Source organism: Coptis chinensis, chromosome 8 (assembly GCF_015680905.1).
Source record: "Coptis chinensis isolate HL-2020 chromosome 8, ASM1568090v1, whole genome shotgun sequence".
Lineage (NCBI taxonomy): Eukaryota > Viridiplantae > Streptophyta > Magnoliopsida > Ranunculales > Ranunculaceae > Coptis > Coptis chinensis.
In genome coordinates this window covers 25,139,354-25,162,539 of record NC_141463.1, presented here as the reverse complement: position 1 = coordinate 25,162,539, position 23,186 = coordinate 25,139,354, and the positions used below count along the sequence as shown (strand labels likewise).

At 42.0% G+C, this 23,186-nt stretch overlaps 1 protein-coding gene across 1 annotated transcript; it reads right to left on the bottom strand.

The window, feature by feature from the left end:
- Positions 1 to 8,441: 8,441 nt before the first annotated feature.
- On the bottom strand, positions 8,442 to 20,704 carry LOC147480741 (dolichyl-diphosphooligosaccharide--protein glycosyltransferase subunit DAD1-like). The gene is made up of 5 exons (XM_086577531.1): positions 20,632 to 20,704; positions 20,338 to 20,504; positions 9,034 to 9,121; positions 8,854 to 8,897; positions 8,442 to 8,757 (listed from the first exon to the last, which is right to left on the bottom strand). Exons 1-5 carry the CDS (start codon positions 20,687 to 20,689, stop codon positions 8,674 to 8,676), a joined length of 441 nt encoding a protein of 146 aa, XP_086433657.1. The 5' UTR covers positions 20,690 to 20,704; the 3' UTR covers positions 8,442 to 8,673.
- Between the last annotated feature and the right edge of the window lie 2,482 nt (positions 20,705 to 23,186).

The following is a 23,186-nucleotide window of genomic DNA, read 5'->3' as shown; positions in this document are numbered from 1 at the left end:
AGCTTGTGGTCTTCTTCATGCAATGGGATCTTGTTGTAGCCAGATGATCCATCTGTGAAAAATAGCAGTTCATGTCCAGCCATCGCATCTACCAATTTGTCAATCTGCGGTAGAGGGTAACTGTCTTTTGGACATGCGTGGTTTAGATTCGTGAAGTTAATACATATTATCCATGACCAATTCTTCTTATGTACTGGGATGATATTAGAAATCCAGGTGGGGAAATTGATCTCCCTGACAAAGTTAGCTGCCTTTAGTTTTTCAACTTCGGCTTTTACTGCTTTGGATCTGTCAGCACCTATCCTTCTGGGTTTCTGCTTGACCACTATTGCATCACTGCAGACATTGAGCTAGTGACATGCCACATGGGGTCAATCCCAGCATTTCTTCAACGACCAAGCAAACACGCGTCTTTGTGTTCTCGAAGGAAGTGTATTAGAGCCCCGCTTTAGAACTCAACAAGGTGCCGATGAAAGTGGATTTTGACGAGTCGCCTCCACAATTTCCACTTCCTCTAACAGCTCTAGTGAGAGGGCCCCTCCCTCTCTCTTGAGACCAACTCCAAGATAGGGGATCCAACTGTAATTGCTATTTGGCGGGTTGCCCCACCTCCATTGGTTCAAAAGGGGAGTGGGGACCGCTTCATCGCCCGGTCGTAGCATGCTTTGGCGACCACGATCCTCTCGATTGTCTCAATTGTCCCGCTATATGGGTACTTCACACATTTGTGATAGGTGCTAGGAATGATTCAGAGAATGCGGCCCAGTGTCCCGCCTAAGATCATGTGATAGGGTGTGTTAGTTTTTACCACAACAAAATTTATGATAAGAGTTACCAAACCTGTAGTAACGGGTAGTTGGATCTCCCCAACTGTTAGAGCTTTGTCCCCGCTGAATCTATATAGGTTGGAGTTGGTGGCAATCATCTTAGAATCGAGAATCTGCAGCTTTTTGAATGCGTCGTAGTATAACACATCTGCTGAGCTGCCTAGATCAACCAATATGCGATGCAAATCATAACCTCCAAAAGGAAGTGTCATAACAAGTGCATCCTCATGTGGGCTCTGGATGCTACGACAGCCAGCCTCAGTGAAGAGGATAAGCAGATCTTTGTGGGGTACCGCATTGACCTGTGCGCCCATAGTCAGTTCATTGTTTATGATCCTCATTTGCTTGGCGATGCGCATCTGATATTGCGCACCCTTTTCAGTGATCTGCCCACTTCGTTTGCTTGCCTTTCTGGAAATCATATTTATCTGGAGGCGGCCATTGAGCGGTCCAGTTCTCGGGGATCCCGAATCGACGCGTCTTTGATCTCCTCGGCTATATTTGCATTCGCCTGTTCTTGTGCTACAAACTGCTTCAAATACCCCCTTTCAATCAGATCCTATAGTTCATTTTTCAGAGTTCTGCAGGCTCTGGTGCTGTTTTTTTCTTTTTTTTTTGTAGGCAAAATGTGAATATTATATATAATAATAATAAGGTTACAATAGGGGTTATGCACCACCCGGTTGGATTAAGTTCCCACTATGCGTGACATCCCAAGTTTGCATAAGGGCTTTGATAAACTAAATGGTTACCTCATTAGGCATTGCCCAACTAGTAAAAGAAAATTGGTTGAAACTACCAAGTTGGTTAAAACCCCAACAATTTCCAACCCAAAACTGAAAAGCCCATAGGACCAACGGGTCAGGGAGACCAGATCTCCACCTTCTTGACCCGGAAACCTTCACCCTCATTGTTGGCTGCCCCACCGCAACTAGCACCCTTGTGGTCATCCACGCACCAAGGTAATTTCCAAGAGCGTCGGGCGTATAGTCGCAGCTACCATCTCATTTCGGTCAGTGCCCATGTGAAAAGCACAAGCCTAACTGCAGTTCCTGATGGTGGTACAATCGCTAAATGTCAATTTATCCTGCACTAAAAACCGCCGGCTAATCAATTGAGATTCCCGTCCCCAAACCATCGAAGCTTTTCAGCTGTGATTCCAGTCCTTAAACCATCGAAGCTTATTAGCTGAGATTCCAGTCCTCAAATCGCAACACCCTCACAAATTGAAACGCACCGAAGGGAATTGCCAGCAGCTCCACTGCATCACATCAGACCACCTCCAGATTCCAATGGGTGTAGCACACTACCACACAACCCCACAGTCACCAGAATTACAAACAAAAAATCCAACAGTTCATTACCGATACAAGATCTGGCCATGAATACGAAACTGTAGCATGTAAAGCTTTCATCTTCCTGATTTGAAAAGCTAATAGAAATTTCAAGTTCAATCGTGTAACCCTTCATTGCTTCAAACAACTTCAGTGATCTGATCCCAAACTCTAGCCTTCAAGACTTAACTTGCTATCTCTAGTTCATACATCAAATCAAGAAAGTGCAAAGCTCTAAAAAGCTGCTCAAGAAATTAAGACTTCACCGTAGCTCCGCTCATCAGTACTACCAAAAACTTAACATACAAGCCGTTTCCAATCAAAAGAAGAGGATTAAACGAGTTTGCAGACCCATCAATCCATCTCCTCCAGGTAACAATTGCGGAAAGTACAAGCCAAATCTGCAAATCAATTTGTTGTTTCAAGCCAAATATAAATAAATTAAGTCTCAAACTTAAGCCTTCAAAGCTTCACAACCTGCAATCTCAAGTTCTCAAACCTAATCCATCATCTTCTCAACTCAAAACTCCAAACAGAATTACAAGAAGCTCCATACTACGTCACAACTCAAACTCTTCCAAACTTCAATGAATAAAATGGGTAAATTAACTTATCCTCTTAGCCCATGCAACTATGAAAACATATTTGTTCTCTTCTTCTCCCCATCACTACAAAGATGGCAATGGGTACTAAAATCGAAGGTAGTAAAGACAATAATTAACGAGAAAGGTAGAACCTTTACCCACATAATTACTGCCACCATTTAGAAATCAGAACGAATCTAGCAATCTTCAGTGAGAATCTTCTCAAATAGAGATGCTTTCAACTCAGTTCTGTTCTTCTCAACTTAGATCTGTTCTTGGAACCATAATCACAAGAATGAGAGGGAGATTTCTGGCGACAGTGCCTTTAGAAGGCAGCCACCGCCAGTGGGAGCTTTCTCTATAAGCTTTCTCTATGCGTTTTTAAGTTTTTTTTTCACTCTCGGAATCTAGCTTTCTCTATAAACTCTGGTGCTATGACCCTTACTCTTATGAAACTTGCAGTTGGTCCTTTGGTCTCTGGTACTCAGGGAGCCTGGCTTAAGCGGACCTGGCCATTTGAGGTAACTCTGATTCTTGATCGAGTCCGAACCTCATCCGCATTTTGTTCAAAGGGCGGTTTACGTCCATCGAGGGAAGAGCTTCTTCACTCCTTCCACACGCGGGCTTCTTCTATGGTTTTCCATCTGCATTCTTGGTTACATTCTCGCGTCCTCACGGGCATCCGTCCCCTTGATGGGGATTCAGCCCTTTGGCGCCACCCGCGATGGCGGGTCTCTCTTCGGTTTTGAAGGGAATAGTTCCTTCTCGATAGGCCACGGAGCCGTCCGACTAGCCTTTTTGCTTCCCCGACGTATGTTCGGGACATCCTCCTCCCACCCGCATGAGTCTCTCAACCCCCGCTCTAGGAGTTCCTCTAAATCACAGGGGGGGGTTTTCTGGAGAGGGATCCGAATAAGACGTTGTTTTCATCCAACCCTTGTTTGAAAGCTATTATGGCAGTTTGTTCGTCACAATAGTCTATCTGGATTGAAATTTCCATGAATCGTTGCATGTAGGACCTCAATGCTTCTCATCCTTTTTCTTTGATGTTGAACAATGCGTCGATCCGCTTTGGTTGGTGCTTGTTGCATGAGTACCAGTCTATGAAGGTCCTAAACATTTCTTCTAAGGACGACCGCCGCCAGGTAACCCTCGTGGGTACCACCGAGGCGTAGATCCGCATGGGGAAGCTTTGAACTCTTGATACATGATGTGGTCATACCTTTCATATTGTCCCATAGTTGCTCGATATTGGAACACGTGATCTACCGAATCTGACTTGCCTTTGAAGACACTAAACTTCGGTTGACGGTAACCGCGGGGATAAGGTTTTCTCATTATTCGAGATGCAAAAGGAGATCTGCCTGCCCCTATTATGGCGGATTGAACAAGGGAGTCTTGCATTTTTCTCCCCTTGCCTGTCATCTGATGCATTTGACGGATTAGGTCATTCTTCTCAGTTTCCCATGCAGTTTCTTTGGTAGAATGCTTCTTGGTATGAGTTCTTTTCCTATGTCGAGGGTCGACGTCACGATCCTGGTTAATTGACTTTGGTTCGGATGTTGTATCCGAGTCCTCATCTGAGTTATTGTATTACGACTCAGATGTCTCGCGTCCTACGCCTTGGGTTCCTTGCACGACCACCTTTTGGAAGGTCGTCATCTTCGAGATCGATGAGTGGCTCCTTCCCTATGTCAGATTGATGCAAATGCCTCAGCAGCTGTACTTCTCATTCAAGATTGCTTATTTGCTGTTCCAAAGCCTGTACTACCTGGCTTGCTTGAACAGACTCTGGGTTGGTGAGGACAGCATTCTCACCATCTTGACACTCCTCTTCAGCGTTATTCCTGGGGCCTACACCAGGAGCTACTGGTCCGTCGGTGCTGGTCATAGGTCTTTGGAGGGGATTACTCACATCGTGGTGATCGACATTCTCCCCCCCCCCCCCCTTCAGGTATCTCGTGCTCTTCTTCTCTCACAGCGACGCTGCGCATGGTTGCGCCACCCTTTGTTTTCTTTGCTCCTACCATCACAATGGTAAGAGTTTTTAAACTAAATTAGTCATTTGGAACGAATGTTTACTTGCTTTCGTCCTCACAAACGGTGTCAAAAGATGTATGGGAGTTTTCGAGTATCCCCTGATCTTCCTCTGTGCCTTGTGATCTATAAGCTTTTACTGAGTAGAGAAGAGATGAGATGATTTAGTTCTAGGTCTCAAAAATATTTATTTTAGATTCATTCACAATCGCTTTCAAGCCAACCCCAAATATTTGTTATGTGTTGGGCTATATCTTCTTGTCTTTGTAGTAGCATGTCCTCTTCAGTCGTCAGCTCCATAATAATAAGTGAGTTAACATGGCTTGCTTGATTTGACAAATCTTGTGAAAATAGGCTGTATTTTTTTCATTATCATTCAACCAATTCTTTCCACTGTTAATAAAACTGTTTATCGGGGAAAAAAACCAATATTAATAAACCAAAATTTTCAATAGCCCCCACAACAACACTGATTGAAATTTATCGTCAACTATCTAAAACTAATTAGTTAGCAACGAAGAAAAACGTTTTAAGTTAGTCACCACGAAGTGTATCTAATATCAATTCAAAACATACCAAGGGTTCTATATCATGTTTGATGTGTAACCTACGCATCAGAACCAGAGTTTGTAATGGGAAATTATATTTTTGTTCAGCAAGAACTTGAGGAAAAATAAATAATTAAGACACGAAGCACTATATACATCTTACAATAATGACAATGTTGCTTACATTTTCAAGCAACATGAATCCAAGTATATTACATTATAACGATATTACATCATATGTTCCACCCCCAGAAAATATCAACAGTAAGTGTGAACAAATAAGACCTGAAATCTAATGTGTCGTTCTACGCTTGCTCTTCTTACTGCTAGACTCTGGCCGCTCCACACCCAACAGATGGAGCTGTTCCGTTAGTCGGAGAAGCTCCCTGTCAAGTCGGGCATTCTCTCCTCGAAGTTGTTCCTCGGTTAGGCGTGCTCACTCCCGCTCCTCCCATCTCTCCTTCTGCATTTCCCTAGTTGTGCTATAGATTGATGTGCGTAATCCCTCCACCATACGAAGAGAGTCGATATATCGGGCACGTAGTGTATCCTGGATAGGTCTTTTAGTTTCTGATCAAATAACTTAAATATGTATAGAAAAAAGATTGAGAACATAGAATACATTGACTTACCGTTGAAAGCTCTACAATGTTTGGCTGGAGCTCAGCCACGCAAGTGTCATCAACAGATGAGATGGGAATGTACCGATCACATCCATCGAATCCCATGACAGTATAATACCACTCACAGTTGTCTCCTCGTGTCGGTGTAACTGCCGCATAGGCATTGTAGGAACGTGGATGAGACTGTGGAGATGCAGGTCCAGGAATACGAAGTTCAGGTCGTATCCCATCCCTGCCAATCATATCAATGTTGCCTGCTCGGTAAACTGCAGGAAGCAACGGCCCAATAGACACACGGTGCCAATACTCTGAGTAATCAATGTCATAATCCAAAAAGTGAATGGCATCAATCCAACCGTTAGTGCGATGGTAGTCCACAGTCTCGTCAGGGATGTCTTTCGAACTCAACATGTTCGCCGGGGGATCCCGAGGTACAGCTATCTCTCCTGTAGCATGTCGCCAGTATCTATCCCCCAAGTAATATGCTTTGTGATCGTGACTGGTAAGGATAACCCTAAATCTGGATAGGGTTGCAGCAAATTTGACAATCCCATCACTCATGTGGCGTGATCTCTCCCAAGGTCTCCATCTAATGGAATCAATAGATCGAATCTCTATCTGTTGTCGTGAGATATGGACGTTGTGGTGAATTTCATGAAATTCCTTAGCACGATTCTCGTAACACCAAGCTTTCATCCTGGGCCATGAATCATGATCATGGACATCATTGAGGATTGCATTCATTGAAGCTAAGTACTCGTAAAACCAGACCTGTGATAAAATTAACTAAGTAAGAGCGCATTCTAATTATGATGCTCATTATTTAAAATTAGGCTTGGACTAAGTTAAAGGATTACCTCGAGAATCGGGTGAACCCCAACCACCTGTCCTTTGGCAGCAGAACTCCTGGTTGCTCGATCAAGTCCGCGATACAGGTGACACAATGTAGCACCCCCCCAATCATACTCCCAAATCTTCTCTAGATCCAAGAGGCCAGTCAAGTATCCCAACCGAACACCACTATGCCCGCAATTAAACAAACAATGTCCAAGAAAGTACAACAAGAATGCCCTAACATACTCTGTCTCCTCCTCGGAATTTGCCTCGGGTTGCAATGAATTGTTCTGTGTAGCACTGATGTAATGATGACTAAATGCGCTTAACTTGATGCCCTTGGTCTCAAAACAATCAGGTGCCAATCTAGGTAAGTATTTGTTCATGTATGTCAAGCTCTCCAATGCATGGTCAAATGGGATTGTTTGCCCAATCCCAACGCTCATTCCAGTGAGCATCACAAAGTCAAGAGGAGTAATTCCAACTTGTGCACACGGAAAGTGAAAGGTGTGTGTGGTATCCCACCATCTCTCAACTAAAGAAATAATAACACCTCTATCAGAGTGACCGCCAAATGGTACATTCCTCAAACGACACTCTGTGACAAACTGGCAGTCCATCGAATACAAAATTTAAACCAGGTATAAAATCACAGTGAAAACAAAAGACAAACCCACACCGGGTATGATATATGTTTCTCATCTACGAAACTAACTAACACGCGAATAGTTATTCCAATCATGCCCTTCCTTGTCATTTATCAGCAGCACAATAGCCTCAGATGGTGAATAATGTAATTCAACTCTCCAAGGACTAAAGAATAACTACCCCAGTACAAGCTCAAATAAATTAATGAAATCAAACAATAGAAGCAATTAAATATAAATTAAAAACATTTAGGGCATTTAAATAATGTTATTACCTGATGAAAGTCACCTGAACCAGATGAGGTTCCAGAAATATTGTTGTTAATTAGAGCAAGCGTTACTTCCAAATTTTTACCATCTTCTTCTTTTTTAGTAACAACGATTGCATTTGATGGTTCTGTTTTTACTATGACACGTGTTGTTGGTTGGTTTGATTCTTGTTCTGCATTTTCATCTCTCTTTGTGTGTTTGTGTCAAAATTGTTAAGAAAAATGGCGCGACAAAAGATGATGTGGCTCGTCGGATTGTTGAAATGCCCATGAAATCTATGGTACACAATTCCATGAAATATCTGGTGAATTGACACTATTCTTTGGTATATTGGGTATGTCGATATTTTAGAACAATCGTTCCTTGAATCCCTTCTAAGAAATTTAAGAGTTGAAAGATCAAAATTTTATCACTCGAACAACGTCTTTTTTTTAATAGAAAACAATGGTAATAGTTTCATCAAATAATTGGAATTTCCTGTTCATTGATCAGTTGTTGATTTTTAGCTACAAGTCTACAACACTAGCCGGGGTTTCAATTTTCAAGCCTGCGTTATCAGAACAGGGGAAGTCCAGAGGCTGCCCGCCCAATACATACTTCATCCAACATGGCGTCTTTTCAATGATATGCCTGGCACAGTTAAACATGACAATCATAAGCGCTAGAGGCCAAGTGTTCCAAGGCAATAAGATGATATAGGTTCTAGATGGTAACGTAAAACCATATCCTGCACCAGATTTCACAAAATGCAGAATCTTCTGAATTAAGGCAAAACAAACGGTTTCACATCTTATCCTCTCATTACTCAAAGATATGCTGATGTATTTAATAACGATGCAACAAAACAATTAACTAAAAAACCAAGAAACAAAACTCTTCTATTACAATTTCGAATAAATAACAAAGAGTTCCTGCTGGTTCCAGTAACTGGTCTTATCAAACACAGACATAACTCTCTTCTCCGGCCAACTATCCAAGGAAATTCATAATCACCAAATGAAGCACCATATTGCATAGTACAAAATCTGCAAAAGCACGTTCTGGTGGTAAATCCTGCAATTGACGGTACATAACTCAGTTATCAACAACCCTAGAAGCAGCAACAACCAAAACACATGCACACTAGAGGGGACAGGGGGAGAGATATACCTTGAATTCTTTGTTCTCTTTGTTTACTTGGATGCGAAGACAAACTTCAGCATAGAAAAAAGAAACAACATCAGTCTTTTTGAAGTCATATAAGCATATTTTCTACCATACAACAGAAAATTGTTTATCCCCCAATAAATGCCTTTTTCAAAATAAATAATTTAAGAAGCACTTCCTTACCGGCAAGAACTGCAGTCCCTACGCACGATAATACACCAGAGAGAAAAGAGTTGAATGGAAAAGATCCAACAATTGCCATGTAAACAACCTGCTCGGCAGTAAAATGAATGTAAAAACGTGTTACAAATTGCAAATAATAATTAATAGGATGGCCAACTCGAACCAAATAAAAAAAACTTTGTTATCATTTAACCATTTCTCAGGAAGTGAGATATATATGAAAGTAGTAACATATTTATTACTTTATTAGTAATATTTATATTAAACTAATACTGATCGACCATTTGGACAATTGATCTCCTCATATTTGTGCAGGTCTTGATACAATGACGTTATGAAAAAGGTTTACAACTGTGATCAAATATTGGTCATGCCACCTGTCAAGACATTGTAAAATGATATGCCAACACATGTAATCACCCTCTGGGATTCACCTATATCGTGCACACTGTTTCCTTTTTTCTTTTTTAAGTTTTTCCTTTGATAGATAAAAACAGATTGCATAAGAGCAAATGCACAATGCACAAAAATCAGTGTGTCTATTAAAAGAAAATCGGTGATTACTTTCCAGGAAAACCATCTTCATGTATTTAAACTTTTTAGGCCCAACTTTTTAACACTTTAATATAAAGACAATCAAAACAAAAGACAAAACAAACATGCAAAGTTCTACTCGTTTCCTGCTATTTCCTCCTCACTAACATTCAGTACTCTATTTCCTTACGTATAACTATTTAACTATCAGATTTGTTACAGATAGGCACTAGATATAACAGTCTAAAAGTGAAGTCGTACAATTGAATCGAGCTCAACCTAATCTCTGGAATTTATGATTCAAAAGTCAATACAATACAATCTTGGCCCCCAGCCCCTCATTGTATCATAAATATACCTCTAAAAAAAAGAAAGAATTGTTATGTATGCTGCATTTGACATAGGAATCCCCTTTAATCACTTATCCATCAGCTTTATACAAGACTAGAGGACATCACTGCTTCCACTAATTTCATCTTTATACAAGAATAATGTAAATGTATAAAATAACTAGAATAAACCTTAACAACACCTGACAGCCTTTATCTATTCTAGTGGTATAAGGACAAGTTCGCTTCAAATAGCTAGATGTAGCAACCCTAATTGAAAAGTGCTTCTAGACGAGAAGAGAGAGCTGCAATCTATTCTGCTATTATGCATAGCAGCTGCCTGCCTCTGTCTGCTCTTAGCTTTCTTCTTGGCATGGCTAGCTCCGTAGAATCTCTTGTAGAGAGTAGGAGTGAATGAAGAGCGGAGGAGTGAAAGGAAGTAGAATCCCTTCCTCTAGAGATGAGTTCCCCTTTCCTATTACTTGTTCTCTTTCTTATGCGCCCTGTCCTTATGAGTCTTGAGTATGCTTTCTTCGAGTAGCCTGTCGTCTTTCTTAAGCGCATTGGTTTGGTAGGTTTAGAGCACGCTAGGCTCTATTATATTAGAATGGATTATATCGATCAGTTCGGGAGAGATGCAGTATATAATCTCTCTTTCCTCTAGGACCCTCCTTATGTATGAGCGAAGGTATCCCTGCTAGAGGTACTTGCTTCTTCTTTTTGAGGATTCTCAGTTGCCTTTTTTTATTTAGATAATAGAAGACGATTGTAATAAATATATCGTCTGCTCGGATATATAAAGCTTGAATGCCTGATAACTAATTAGATCGAGCTAGCCTTATAGCCTTCTTGTTTTCTTGTCTAAGACTATCCTACCTATGATTGAAGACGAAGACGAGATAACCGCATTTTCCTTCTATTCTTTATCCTAGTTAGCAAACGCTAAATTTCTGCATTTGCATCTTCTCTGTCTTCTCCTATAGGGCTAGTCCCTTCCTGTGCTAGTAGTTGAATAATGAGGGGAAACCAAGTCCTCTCTTCCTGCCGCAAGGAAGGTATGGGCTAAGGTAAGGGCAGCCCTTTCAAAATATGAGCTAGGTAGTTCTTAGAGCGGAGGTAGGACTTAATTAAGGCTGAAGTCCGCAGCTCTGAGTATCGCCCGCAGTTAGTTTTTGTCCTTGAGCAAGGACAAGGGACCAGGCAGGCACTACTATTGATAAAGAAGGCTGCGTAGCGTAGTGACGTGAACATATGCCCTTTCTATTAGCTGGATGTGCACGTATCCTAACGGGAATAGAAGATAGAGTTCGGATACTATGCCACTAAACAAAACCACATTCACCGGTTGGAGAAGGTGCTTATGCCAAAAATGGAATGAGACGCTACTACAGAGATCAGTAGGTCCAGCCGTCAGTACCTTATATTACAAAAACCCTTTGGCCAGCTATTCGGCCTAACCACTTAGGCATTCGTGGACGCGAAAGGCGGTCCAACCGAGAACTAAGAGAAAGGGGGCAACCCTCACTCGACGAAAAGGCAAAGCAAACTCAATTCAAGAGCGAGGTTTTTAGGATCCCCTTCTGGCACGAATGAGAAAGCAGCCAGCAGAGCTGGTAGAACTGGAAAAGCAGCACGCGTGTAAAAGAAAAGGGGAGTGCTTGCAGACATAAAAACTGGACTTCGTGCATGGGTTTGAGTTCAGTACGAGTACCTCGTAGCCGAGCAACTATTATTAAGAGATCGGAGGGCGAACCCTTTGCTCAACTTGAAGTAAAAGGAAGGTGCGCACCTATGTCCATCCTAACAAAATAAAAAACCCCGACTTGGGCAATAGCTGCAGGTTTCATTATCCAGAGGATTCTCTCTCAATAGAAGGAATTGGGGAGTCCGTGCGCGGGAACTATCTTCGTATTGGCCGGAAGCTCTATAAAGGCCAATCTAGGATTGTCCGTTAGTCACTTCTAGTCCTAGTCCCTCACTCTTTCACCAGAATGAAGAACACTCACGAGAATAGCAAATCTTAGTTAGCAAATCTTCTAATGGCAAACGGTAGATTTAATGGAACGAGAAGACGGCTGTTTGCCGTGATCGAAGGCAAATCTTTTGAGTTCGAGTGGTGGAGAAATGCATCAAGGAACGAAGAGGTAGGAATTACAGAGAGAGGGAGGGGAGGAGTCTTTGTCTGCTCAACCTCGGTCGGAAACGGAAAATGGTTGGGCGGTTTGCTATGTCAATGTTCTTTGGGCTTGATCAAGGCAGGAACATCGGTGGGAAACTCAGATGTCTCTGGACAATAGTTTGGGACCGTCAGACACAATGATAGAGGCGAATTCCTGCAGGTGATGTTTTTCTCAAGAGCTCGTTCAGAGAGAACCAAAACACTATGCTTCCCAGCAGGGAAGGACAACAATGGATGGGCTGACGCAGGTGCAAAGATATTGAAACTTTTGAACCCCCAATCAAGCGTTGTGGTCTCAACTAATCATGTCTTAAGTAATGGCGAACCACAAGGGCCAAACCTGGAGAGGAGAGACTTAAACCCTACATCTGAATGGCGAGACCTTACAACTCTAGCGTGGGAGGCTGGCGTGCCAACAGTTACAGTGAGATCAATGGGGTCTGTCCTCAACTCTTCATGGTGGACTTTGACAGTGTTATGTTCTTTTTCTAGCAAAGGGACACCGGACTGGGTTTGGGTCAAAAGTAATCTTGAAATAGTTTTCGGCCAAGTTGACTTCAGGATCATGGAAGAAGGAGACGAAGCGCTAGTCTTTTTTCAAGCAGAAAAGGATGTTGAGAGACTTATCAAGATGCCGCATCTTCGGTGTGGCGAAGGAGAAATCATTTTTAGGCGATGGAACCCCGAAGTCGGGAGTGTCAATGAAAATCGCTTGAAGTTGACGGAAGTTTGGCTTTCCTTCTCAGGAGTCCCTATTCACTTAAAAACCAGAGAGATTGCAAAGGCTCTAACTAAAGCATCGCGGTAGCTCGATGAACCTAGACGAGAACTCTTTAGATGTGTGCAGAAAAAGAAGATTCGGGTAAAATCAAAGGTGGGAGATGTGGGGTTAGTTCCTAGAATTATTCGTTTTGGAGGAAAGGGGGTATATGTTCCCTATTTGGGTTGAGGTGGAATTAGATGGGGAAAAGGAGGTTGATATACCTAGTTGGCCGGAGTTGGCGAACGTTGGTAGTGTGGTGGCGGAGAATGACACCGGAGAGGGAGCAGGAGATCAGGATGATGTGTACAGGAATATAGCTAGCAGTCCAGGTGGCAGCCATACACTGGACGATCGTAGTAGTCTGTTGGGCATCGCGGTAAATGCTCAAATTCAAATTTTGAATTGGGGATACAGTCGCAGGAGCATCCTTTAGCTGTACAAGATGGTGACATCCCTCTAGTTGGTGATTGTCAGCATCACGTTCTGGCAGAGTGTGAGGCAAGGGATATTGAGATGAGCAGTACAGAACAACCTCAGAACTGTGTACCAGGGTGTGATAATGTAGTTAGTGAACAGGTGGCAGAACATGATAATATTGGGAGTGAACAGGTGGCAAAACAGGGTAATGTTGAGGTGGCCACACATTCTGTACCTCAAATAGTCCAGCTAGAACACGAGTCTTTAATTGTAGCACAAAACAGAAAGTATGGGGCCCATAGAACAAGGGGGAGGAGACATCTTTCGGTGGTCAAAAAGAAGCCCATATGGGTAAGGGTAGGAGATCTCAGTCAGTGGGTGCATATGGGCTTCTACCGTGGCCTAACAAATTTAATTGGAGAATGGGTATTTCTACTGCTTACAAAGGTAGGGGTAGGCCTGCGAATCCAGCCCACCATAGAAAGAGAATGGAGGTAACAGATCCAGGCCCATCTTTGAGTCTTAATGAATCTGTCTCTTCGATCAATGGAGCAGATAATGCTCTTCCATGCCGTGAGCCGATTGAGGAACAACCTATAGAAGCTCCCAACGACGCTTTAAGTATGGGAAATGCTAGTAACTTGTATAGGTGTCAAAATCCAGGAGATGTGAGCGATTGGATTAGATTTATGGTGATTCCTCTTGCCGTAAATCTCGGTATTTCTACTTGGTCGGGCAGAACTGGTCTAGAAAAACTGTTTGGGGAGTTGCACGACAGCAGCAATGGTGGCATTGGACATGTTGTGGTGGACAGGGATGACGTAGGAGGTCAGGATTTGACTATGGCGGGGGATAATGTAGGTACCCATGTCGATTAAATTTGTGTCTTGGAATTTAAGGGGTCTCGGAAACGATGAAACATGCAATAACTTAAGGTTACTGATAAGGAATCATAACCCTGTAATGTTATTATTACAAGAGACCAAACTGGGGGAGGGACAACATTCTGTTCTTGGGGATTTGTGGAGACAGCCATGGGAGTATGCATGTGTTCCAGCAATGGGTTTAAGTGGATTGTCAGGGGGAATTATGGTGGCATGGAATTCAGACTTAGTTGAAGTTACAGACAGCTTGTTTGGGGCATACTCATTATCTGTGAAGTGCAATCTTAAATCAAACGGATTTTCTTGGCTCATGACTAGGGTCTATGGTCCAAATGATGATAGTAGTCGCACCCATTTCCTGAATGAGCTGGAAGATATAAGGGCGTGGTCTGAGTTACCATGGTGTATCGGTGGTGACTTTAATATTATACGGTTTAGTCATGAAAAAAGTGGTGGGAGTAGACTTACGAAATTTATGCGTAAGTTTGATGATTTTGTTTCTAGGAACTGCTTGGTCGACTATCCTTTAAATGGGGCCTTGTATACATGGGCAGATAGGCGAAGTTTGAGTAGGATAGATAGGTTCCTTGCTTCAGTGGAATGGGATGAACAATTTCCTCAAGCTAAGGAAATTGCCTATCCTAAATATATGTCTGACCACCGGGTTATACTGTTGGATTGCAGTCAGTCGACAAGAGGACCTTTACCGTTTCGTTTCGAGCTTATGTGGTTTGAAAATGAGAATTTAATGCATTTGATTGATGAGTGGTGGTCTTCTTTTGCTTTTGAGGGTCCTCCAAGCTTTGTGTGGTGGTGCAAGATAAAAGAACTCAAGAAAAAATTAAGGGTGTGGAACAAAGAAATATTCGGCAAGGTGGACTTGCTTATCAAATCTAAATCTCAAGAGATTGATGAGCTTGACAAAAAAGAGGAAACATCTACACTATCACTAGATGAAGAAGTGTACGTATGCGTCTTCTTGAGTGAGTGAGAAGTCTCATGAGGAAGAATGAAATATCTTTGGAGGCGTAAGTCTAGAACTCGGTCATTTAAAGAAGGTGAAGATAATACTAGCTATTTTCATAAGTTTGCTAACGCGAGAAGAAGAGTTAACAGTATAAACCGTTTGGTTATTGGGAACGAGGAAGTTAGTGATGAAACAGCCATTCGAGATCATATAGTTGAGTTCTATGAAGCACTTTATTCAGAAGATCCGCTAGTGAGGCCCGAGATGGAAGGAATGGAATTTAGCAAAGTTTCTGAAGAGCAATCAGTCGGTATTGAAGTCCCAATTGATGAAACTGAGATATTGGCTGCAATTAATGAATTGGGTGGGGAGAGAGCTCCAGGGCGAGATGGTTTCCAAATGATCAGATTTCGAAGTGTTGGCAAACATTTCGGTAGATTTTATGGTCGTTGTAACTGAATTTCGTGGAGCTTACGTCTATGGACAGAAGAAACAACTCAACTTTCATTACCTTAATCCCTAAAAAGGAGGGTGCATTATCTGTTGGTGACTATAGACCAATTAGCTTGGTCGGTGGTATTTATAAGGTAATATCCAAAGTTTTGGCTACACGGATTAAGGCAGTTTTACCGACAATTGTGTCGTGTGTGCAAAGTGCATTCATTGGTGGTAGACAGATATTGGATGGCCCTCTTGTTGCCAATGAGTGTATCGACGCCCGTCTTAGAATGAAGGAGTGAGGCAAATTATTAAAGGTGGATATAACCAAAGCATACGATTGTGTTAACTGGGATTTTCTCGATTACTTGATGAAAAGGATGGGGTTTGGTGATAAATTCCGAGGGTGGATCAGATTGAGTACCTCTTGACCTCTTTTTCTGCGGCTCATCGGGTTAAACTACGTGGTACTTTAGAAGCCAGCGGGGTTTGAGGCAAGGAGACCCAATATCTCCGTTCTTGTTCAATATTGTGATGGAGGCTCTCAGCCGTTTAGCCTTAAAAGCTATGGACCTGGGATATATGAAAGGCTTTAAACCAACTTCTACTGGTTCGGAGGTGGGCATTCTACAGTTTGCCGACGATACTCTGTTTATGATAGATGCTTCATTGTCTCAACTTTTGGTTGTCAAAGCGGTACTTCTGATTTTTGAGGCGTTGTCAGGCCTCAAGGCTAATATGACGAAGACCAATTTGTATGAAGTGGGTAAGGCTGATAACCTGGAAGAGTTGGCTCGAATTATGGGATGTGGTATTGGTACTCTGCCTTGTCGATACTTGGGATTACCTCTCGGTGCATCGTACAAGAATAAGAAGATATGGGATCCCGTGATAGAAATCGTTCAAAGAAGAATGGGTGGGTGGCAGAGGAAACTTTTTCTAAAGGTGCGAGATTGATACTTATGCAAAGTGTGTTAGCTAATTTGCCTGTTTACTACATGTCCTTGCTTACGATCCCGGTTAGTGTGGCTGAGGGAATCGAAAGAAGGGTTAGAGATTTTCTTTGGGGTTCCACAGAAGTTAAAAGGAAGTACCATTTAATGAAGTGGAAGATTGTATGCACACCCAAGGAGAGTGGTGGTCTTGGCTACCGCAACCTTGTGACAATGAACAAAACTCTTTTGGGACGTTGGTTGTGGAAATATGGAAATGAGGTCAATCCTTTATGGAAGAGGGTGATTGTTGCGAAATACGGAGTTAGTAGGTATGGTGGATGGCCTAACCAGGTTACACACTCACATGGTGTATGTCTCTGGAAAGGAATTCTCGCAGCTCTCTCTGACTTTAGAAACGGCATATCCTTTGTCTTGGGGAATGGTAATAGCATTCGATTTTGGTCGGACCGATGGATTGGTGCTGAACCGCTACGGGTGAAGTTTCCTTTCATTTTTCAGGCTTCAAGTTTGAAGAACGGCATGGTCAGTGAGTTTGGCAGTATGGATTCGACTAGTATCTCTTGGAATCTTCATCTCAGGAGAGCTAGCAATGACTGGGAAATGCAACAATATGCAGAATTTACTGCTATGTTAGGCAACATTGTCTTAACAGATCAACGGGACTCGTGGTGTTGGCGTTTGACTAATAATGGTGTTTTCTCTGTTAGTTCCTTCTATGACGCCTTGATGGGAAGTAATACTGGCAATGCTCACGGCAGTACAAGCTTCCCCACAAAGTTGGTCTGGACAGTCCTCATTCCACTTAAAGTCAAGTTCTTCTTTTTGGGTAGCAAGTGCATGGACGAACTTTAACAGCAAACTCCCTTATTCGTAGAGGAATGGACATCTCCCCTATATGCTCTATGTGTCAAACCTCTCACGAGAATATTTTTCACCTTTTTTTCATTTGCTCTTTTGCGCTGGAATTGTGGACGCTTATGATGCAGCCGGTATGCATTGCATTTCCTCAGATAGCTCGGGTAGATTCTTTGGAAGAATGGCTAGTGGCATGGCCTAAGCTCAGAGGAGTCAGCTTCGCTGCTAAGGTATGGAGAATGACTCCATACGCAGTGATTTGGGTATTGTGGAAATCAATAAACAATAGAGTTTTCAGAAACAAGTGTACTACAGCTGAAAGAGCTTGTGTGGAAGTGAAGGCTTTCTTATGGTATTGGTCATCGGCAACACTATAAAGGAAGAACTACAGGTTCAGGGACTTGGTGTTTAACTGGCAGGGGATCATAAATAGTTCTTTGTAACTGGTGGAGTGATATCCTTCAGGTTGGAGTATTCTTCTAGTTGGTGTAGCTCTTTGTTTCTTTCATGTTTGTGCTAAGGGTGATCCTCTCTGTCACCATATAGTACATCAAGACTGTTGATTTGTGTGGTAAGTATATGTAGGTATGTAATTGATCCCTTCCATTAATAAAATTCAATTATCAAAAAAAAAAAAGCTCTATAACCATCCCCAAAGAGAGGAAGTCAAAGATAGCTACTAACAGAGCTCAAAGCAGATAAGAAATCGGAAGAGACAGACGCAAGGAAGATCAGAGGTCTAAGGAGGCTCGAGAGACCTCTCGTCCTAGCAGCCGATCACTCACTAATAGCTACTACCTGGAAGAGAGGAATTATTAAACCTAGCACTGACTCTCGTCTGGAATGGGAGGCCGGGTTGAATAAGTCCTTATGGAGCTGGGAGCCCAGTTAAGTCAGATTATTTCCTGGAACAAACCAACTCCATAAGGAAGGGAAGGCTAAGAAAAACAAAAAAGGCATATGCTTTTGTCTCGGCGGATGAAACAGCATATTTAGATGCAGCAGATGGGGATTGCTGAAGCGGAGGACTACTTGGCTTTAGTTTTAGCAGCGTATGATTTGGCCTCTATGGATGCAGAGAAATCGGAATCCCGAAAGGAATGAAACGGAGCCAGACATGAATGGAAGGGTGGGTTAAAGACCGATAGGAACGAAACTGGTCCCAGGGACAGATAGGAGAATGACCAGTTAGCTAAGTGTGAAATAAGAGGCTATGAAGCGTAGCATTATTCCAGGTCAGCTTCTCCATTCTTCTTTCCAACCGGGTGGGCTCACCTCAATTCAGATATAGGGTACCTTTCGGACCTAACACCACAAACCATCTTTGTTTGTTTTACGATATGATATGCTTTGGCCGAGATGTCCGAGAGGTGCCAGGGGGCTTTGTCTTGTATTCTCTCTCATAGTCCATTCTTTCAAGAATGAATACGCCCCCTCAATAGAAGGCCTGTCGGCTTGGCTTCCATTAGCGTGTACTTGATACGAAATCTTTCTTCTAGTGGCTCAGTGACCTTCCCAATCCAATCATCAGTTCTATCTACTCCAAGTGGTTATCTTTTTTGAGACCCGATCGATGGAGTTCTATTCTGCCCATTCCTCTGATCCAAGAGTAGAAGACTATGCCGTGGCCTCTCTGAACGCTTTTTCTTTCTAGACTCCTTCAGTTCCTTGACACTGGCATTCCGGCCTAACGTCAAGAGCTGCTCGATCTTTGGTTAGAAGATCTCCCTTACCCCCCGCTCTAACCGAACCACCCCCCGCCCAGGCTGCCGATTACTTATCCGCAGAATTCCCAGAGCTCTGCTAACGCAATGATCGGGTTTTTTTACCAACTGCAACCAGAAGCTATGGACGAGAGTCATCATCGAAGCCTTTGTCCACACGGGTCCTTCGCTTATTTTCTTCACAGCTGCACATATGCATCCCTTTCGCTGTCCTTATAGGGTTCTTGCATACTTATACTTTCTATTATGTCTCGAGCCAAGCGTTCATCCCGCCGAGCCCCCTAGGTTGTCTATGCAAATGCCCAATCGTTCTTTACCGGGGCCTGTCACCAAGAAGCAGACTTCTCTTGTGGGATTGGCCGTACCAGCTTCCCACTTGATGCAAAGACCATCTAAGTCAATAGATATGGGGCAAGAAAGAAAGCGAGTCGCTAGTTTTCTAGTCTGGAGTCTTGTAAAAAAGGGTTCCACCTCAAGCTACAGGTTCTTCTGGTAGACAAGGCCCGCGCGCCACGCAACTATAAACCAGATCACTCTAGTCCGCACTATTCGTATTTCTTTTAGGTCAGTGGCACAAGCAACAAAGATTTTCGCTACAAGTGCACCTAGAGCTCTGCAACCAAAGGCCCTGTTGCTTTGCCGGCCAGCCTTGTCCCCTGAGCCTAACTCTCCTAGATTGATGAAGGAGCACAGGAATGAGCCATAGGGAGTCTTCCCTGCTTGCTTCAGTCAACATAGCACCCCTTAGGGACTGTCTTGGGGGGGGGCGAAGCCTCAATATCTTCGTGCCTGATGCCCAAAGCTTGGACTATGCCACCGCTAGGACTATTTTAAAGACACCACTCTTCCTATGATCCCTCCTCAAGACTAGAGGACATTTTAACCTTAATAATTGTGTTCTGTTGCCCAGAAGCACATCTTCTCCAAAAAATCACTGCAATGTGATAACCCGTGAATAAGAGCAGAAACAAGGGCCTTCAACTAACTCAACAGAAGCAACCACAAATATGTTTCATGATGAATAACAAATCTGCTATCGGTATCCTTATCCTACATTTTTCCACTTTACAGCTACCTTGAGCTCTTCACAAATTGAATTAAGTCTCCTAAGTGCTCCATCAAATCTTTGTGTCTTATTTCCATCTAACCCATTTAAGTTTAAAAAATTTGGTACACTTATTATCAATTAAAATAACACACATAATTTAGAATCCAATTCATAAATCTGACTGCCTAACATATAAAATGGAAGTTATACCTGAATGACAGCAGTAAGAATATAAGGACCTTCAGATTGGTGGGTGTAGCCACGTAAGCAGATCGGAGGGATTGGAAAAGAGCTTGCGCATCTTTCTTTCTTCTCTCTCGCTGTTTTTTGTGCTACGGGCTGAATCAGAACCAAATTAAGGTAACAGATAGTTGGGCCTGAAAAGGACAAAGCCCAATATTAGTGAAAAAGCCCAAATTCCCAGTTTCCAAGACATTTTGTCTTGATCAATAAGATCAGACACATAACATCACAAAGTCTAGGGCCAACAGGTTTAATTATGACCTCGATCTTCTGACTTCTTCCAGATAAAGATCAAGCACAACCTCTCTTGAGTATTCATTCGTCACACCATATTTGATCAAAATGCTTAGTTGCTAAGTCTAGCTGCAACAACGAAACAAGGATTTTTTTAAGTTTTTTTAGTTGTTAATTCTATCTATGTATCACCTTGATAACCTTGATTGACTCTATGGAGTTTAATTTAGTATAAGCATGTTTAGGAAGCTAATGCGTGTAGAAAGGTTTCTTTTCAACTCATGGACGGCATTATTAGAAGTCAGATTCCTATTTGTTTTAGGATTTCTATTAACATAGATAGCAACAATATGTACGGATTAGGATTAGGAACTTGTAAACTCTATATAAACAACTGTGTAAACAGTAGAAATCAATCAAGTAAATATTCTCTCAAATCTATCTCTCTCTAATTTATCAGCCTAATTTTGATCCAAACCCTAACCGTAGCGGCTCTAAGCTTCTGCCTCCTCTCAATTCTCAATGACCAACAACTCAAACACCAATAATGACTCTCCTCCAGAGTCCGATGATCCTTTCTTTGTACACCACTCAGATAGCCCTACGGCTGTTTTTGTATCTCCTCTATTATCCGGTGTCAATTATCCGACATGGTTACTGGCTCCGTCACACGCACCTCCCACTACTCCCAAAGAGAACGCCAAGTGGTCGCGATGTGATGATCTCGTTGCTTCATGGATTTTTAATTCTGTTATTCCAGACCAGATATCCGTGGAAGCATCCTCTATGCCGACTCTGCATCCGAAATCTGGAAAGATCTAGGTGACCGTTTTTCACAAATTAACGCACCCAAGGTCTTTTAACTGAAGGATTCCGTCACTCTTCTCAAACAAGACAACTGTCCGGTATCTGTTTACTTCACTTTGCTTAAATCTTTATGGGATGAATTAAGTTCTTTGTCAACTATGCCTGCTTGTACTTGTGGTCATGCATCTATTTTTACCAAAGAGATTGAAGATAGTCATTCTATGAAATTCATGCAAGGCCTCGATGATTGTTTTACATCCATTCGCAGTCAAATTCTCTTAATGATATGGATCATTTTCCTCGTATGTCTAATTCTCCGATGACCATGTTCTATGGCAATCAAGCCGCCCTACATATCTTTTAGAATCCAGTTTTCCATGAATGAACGAAGCACATCAAACTGGACTGTCATTTCTTACGCGAAAAGATACAAGCCAAGTTATTATCTCCTACGTTCGTTCCATCCTCAGATCAGTTGGCTGACACCTTCACTAAACCTCTCGGCAATGACACCTTTATGAGATTAATTCGCAAGTTGGGAGTTCTTGACATTCACTCTCCAACTTGAGGGGGAGTATTGGAAGTCAGAGCGTGCACGCCCTCTACTTTAGTACAACTAGAGCGCCCCCGCGCTTTCTATTCCAATAAACAACTCTCGCAACTTGTACAATTTGTTTCCTATTTGTTTTAGGATTTCTATTAACGTAGATAGCAATTAGAACTTTGTTTAGGGCCGATTGCCTTGAGCCGCCCCTGGATAGAGGTGAATAGTATTTCACTAATTTGGGGCTAGAGTAGAGTTTACTGGTATAATATGTTATAACAAGTTTTTTAACATAACTTATTGCAGCTAGTCAGCTAGATGAGAGTGAGAGAGAAAAGCAAGTGAAATAACTCTTAGCAAAGTTTTTTTTATATGTAACTAGCAAAGTCGACGCAGGGATGTAGCAACACTCTAAAATTGAGTAAGTGATGCTAAATATTCACAAATCCAAATGTGACGTGCGGTTTATTTGAAAGTAAAATTATGGTATTAAAAATTAGAAATTTAGTAATAATTAAAAGGGGGAGAATTCAAAAACTATATTGCCATTAATCAGAAAGAATTGAACATTTATTTGATAAAGAAAAATTATACAATTTAGATATTATAATGTCAAAACCTGTACGGGCTCGCTACATTGAAAAAAATAAACTGAAAATGCTTCAAGGTGTAATAATTATAATGTCTTTTTGACTACATATTATGAAAGAACTAGCCATTTGGCCCGGCCTATGGCCGGACTTGCTACATAGATGGCTAATTACTCAAAAACCTAAAGTCCACTTGAATAAATAATATATGTATATTGATAGCTAATGATTCATTGTATACTTTGTTTGAAGGATTTATGTTTTTCTAATATTTTTTGAAGGGGATTGCAAGCTCTCAAACCTTGATCTAGTAAGTGTAAAGCATAGATATATCTTTTCTGGCTGATACATCAGGAGTAGCGAAAGACAAATCGATATCAATTTCAAATCTAGATGAGAGTCCTACCTTAGCTTTCTCAGCTGCTTGATGAAGCATTTGGACAGCTAACTTGGCGATTATATTGTAGCATCAATCCCATGAATGCATTTGATCTCACTCACCAAATACTCCACTATGACATTGTCAAAGTCCTCCCCATCCAAGAAAGGATCGTGTTTTCCTACAATGTTGAGATCACCATCGGAAATTCGTAGTATGGAGACATCAAAGTTCCTATCACCAAGATCACAGACTGCTATTA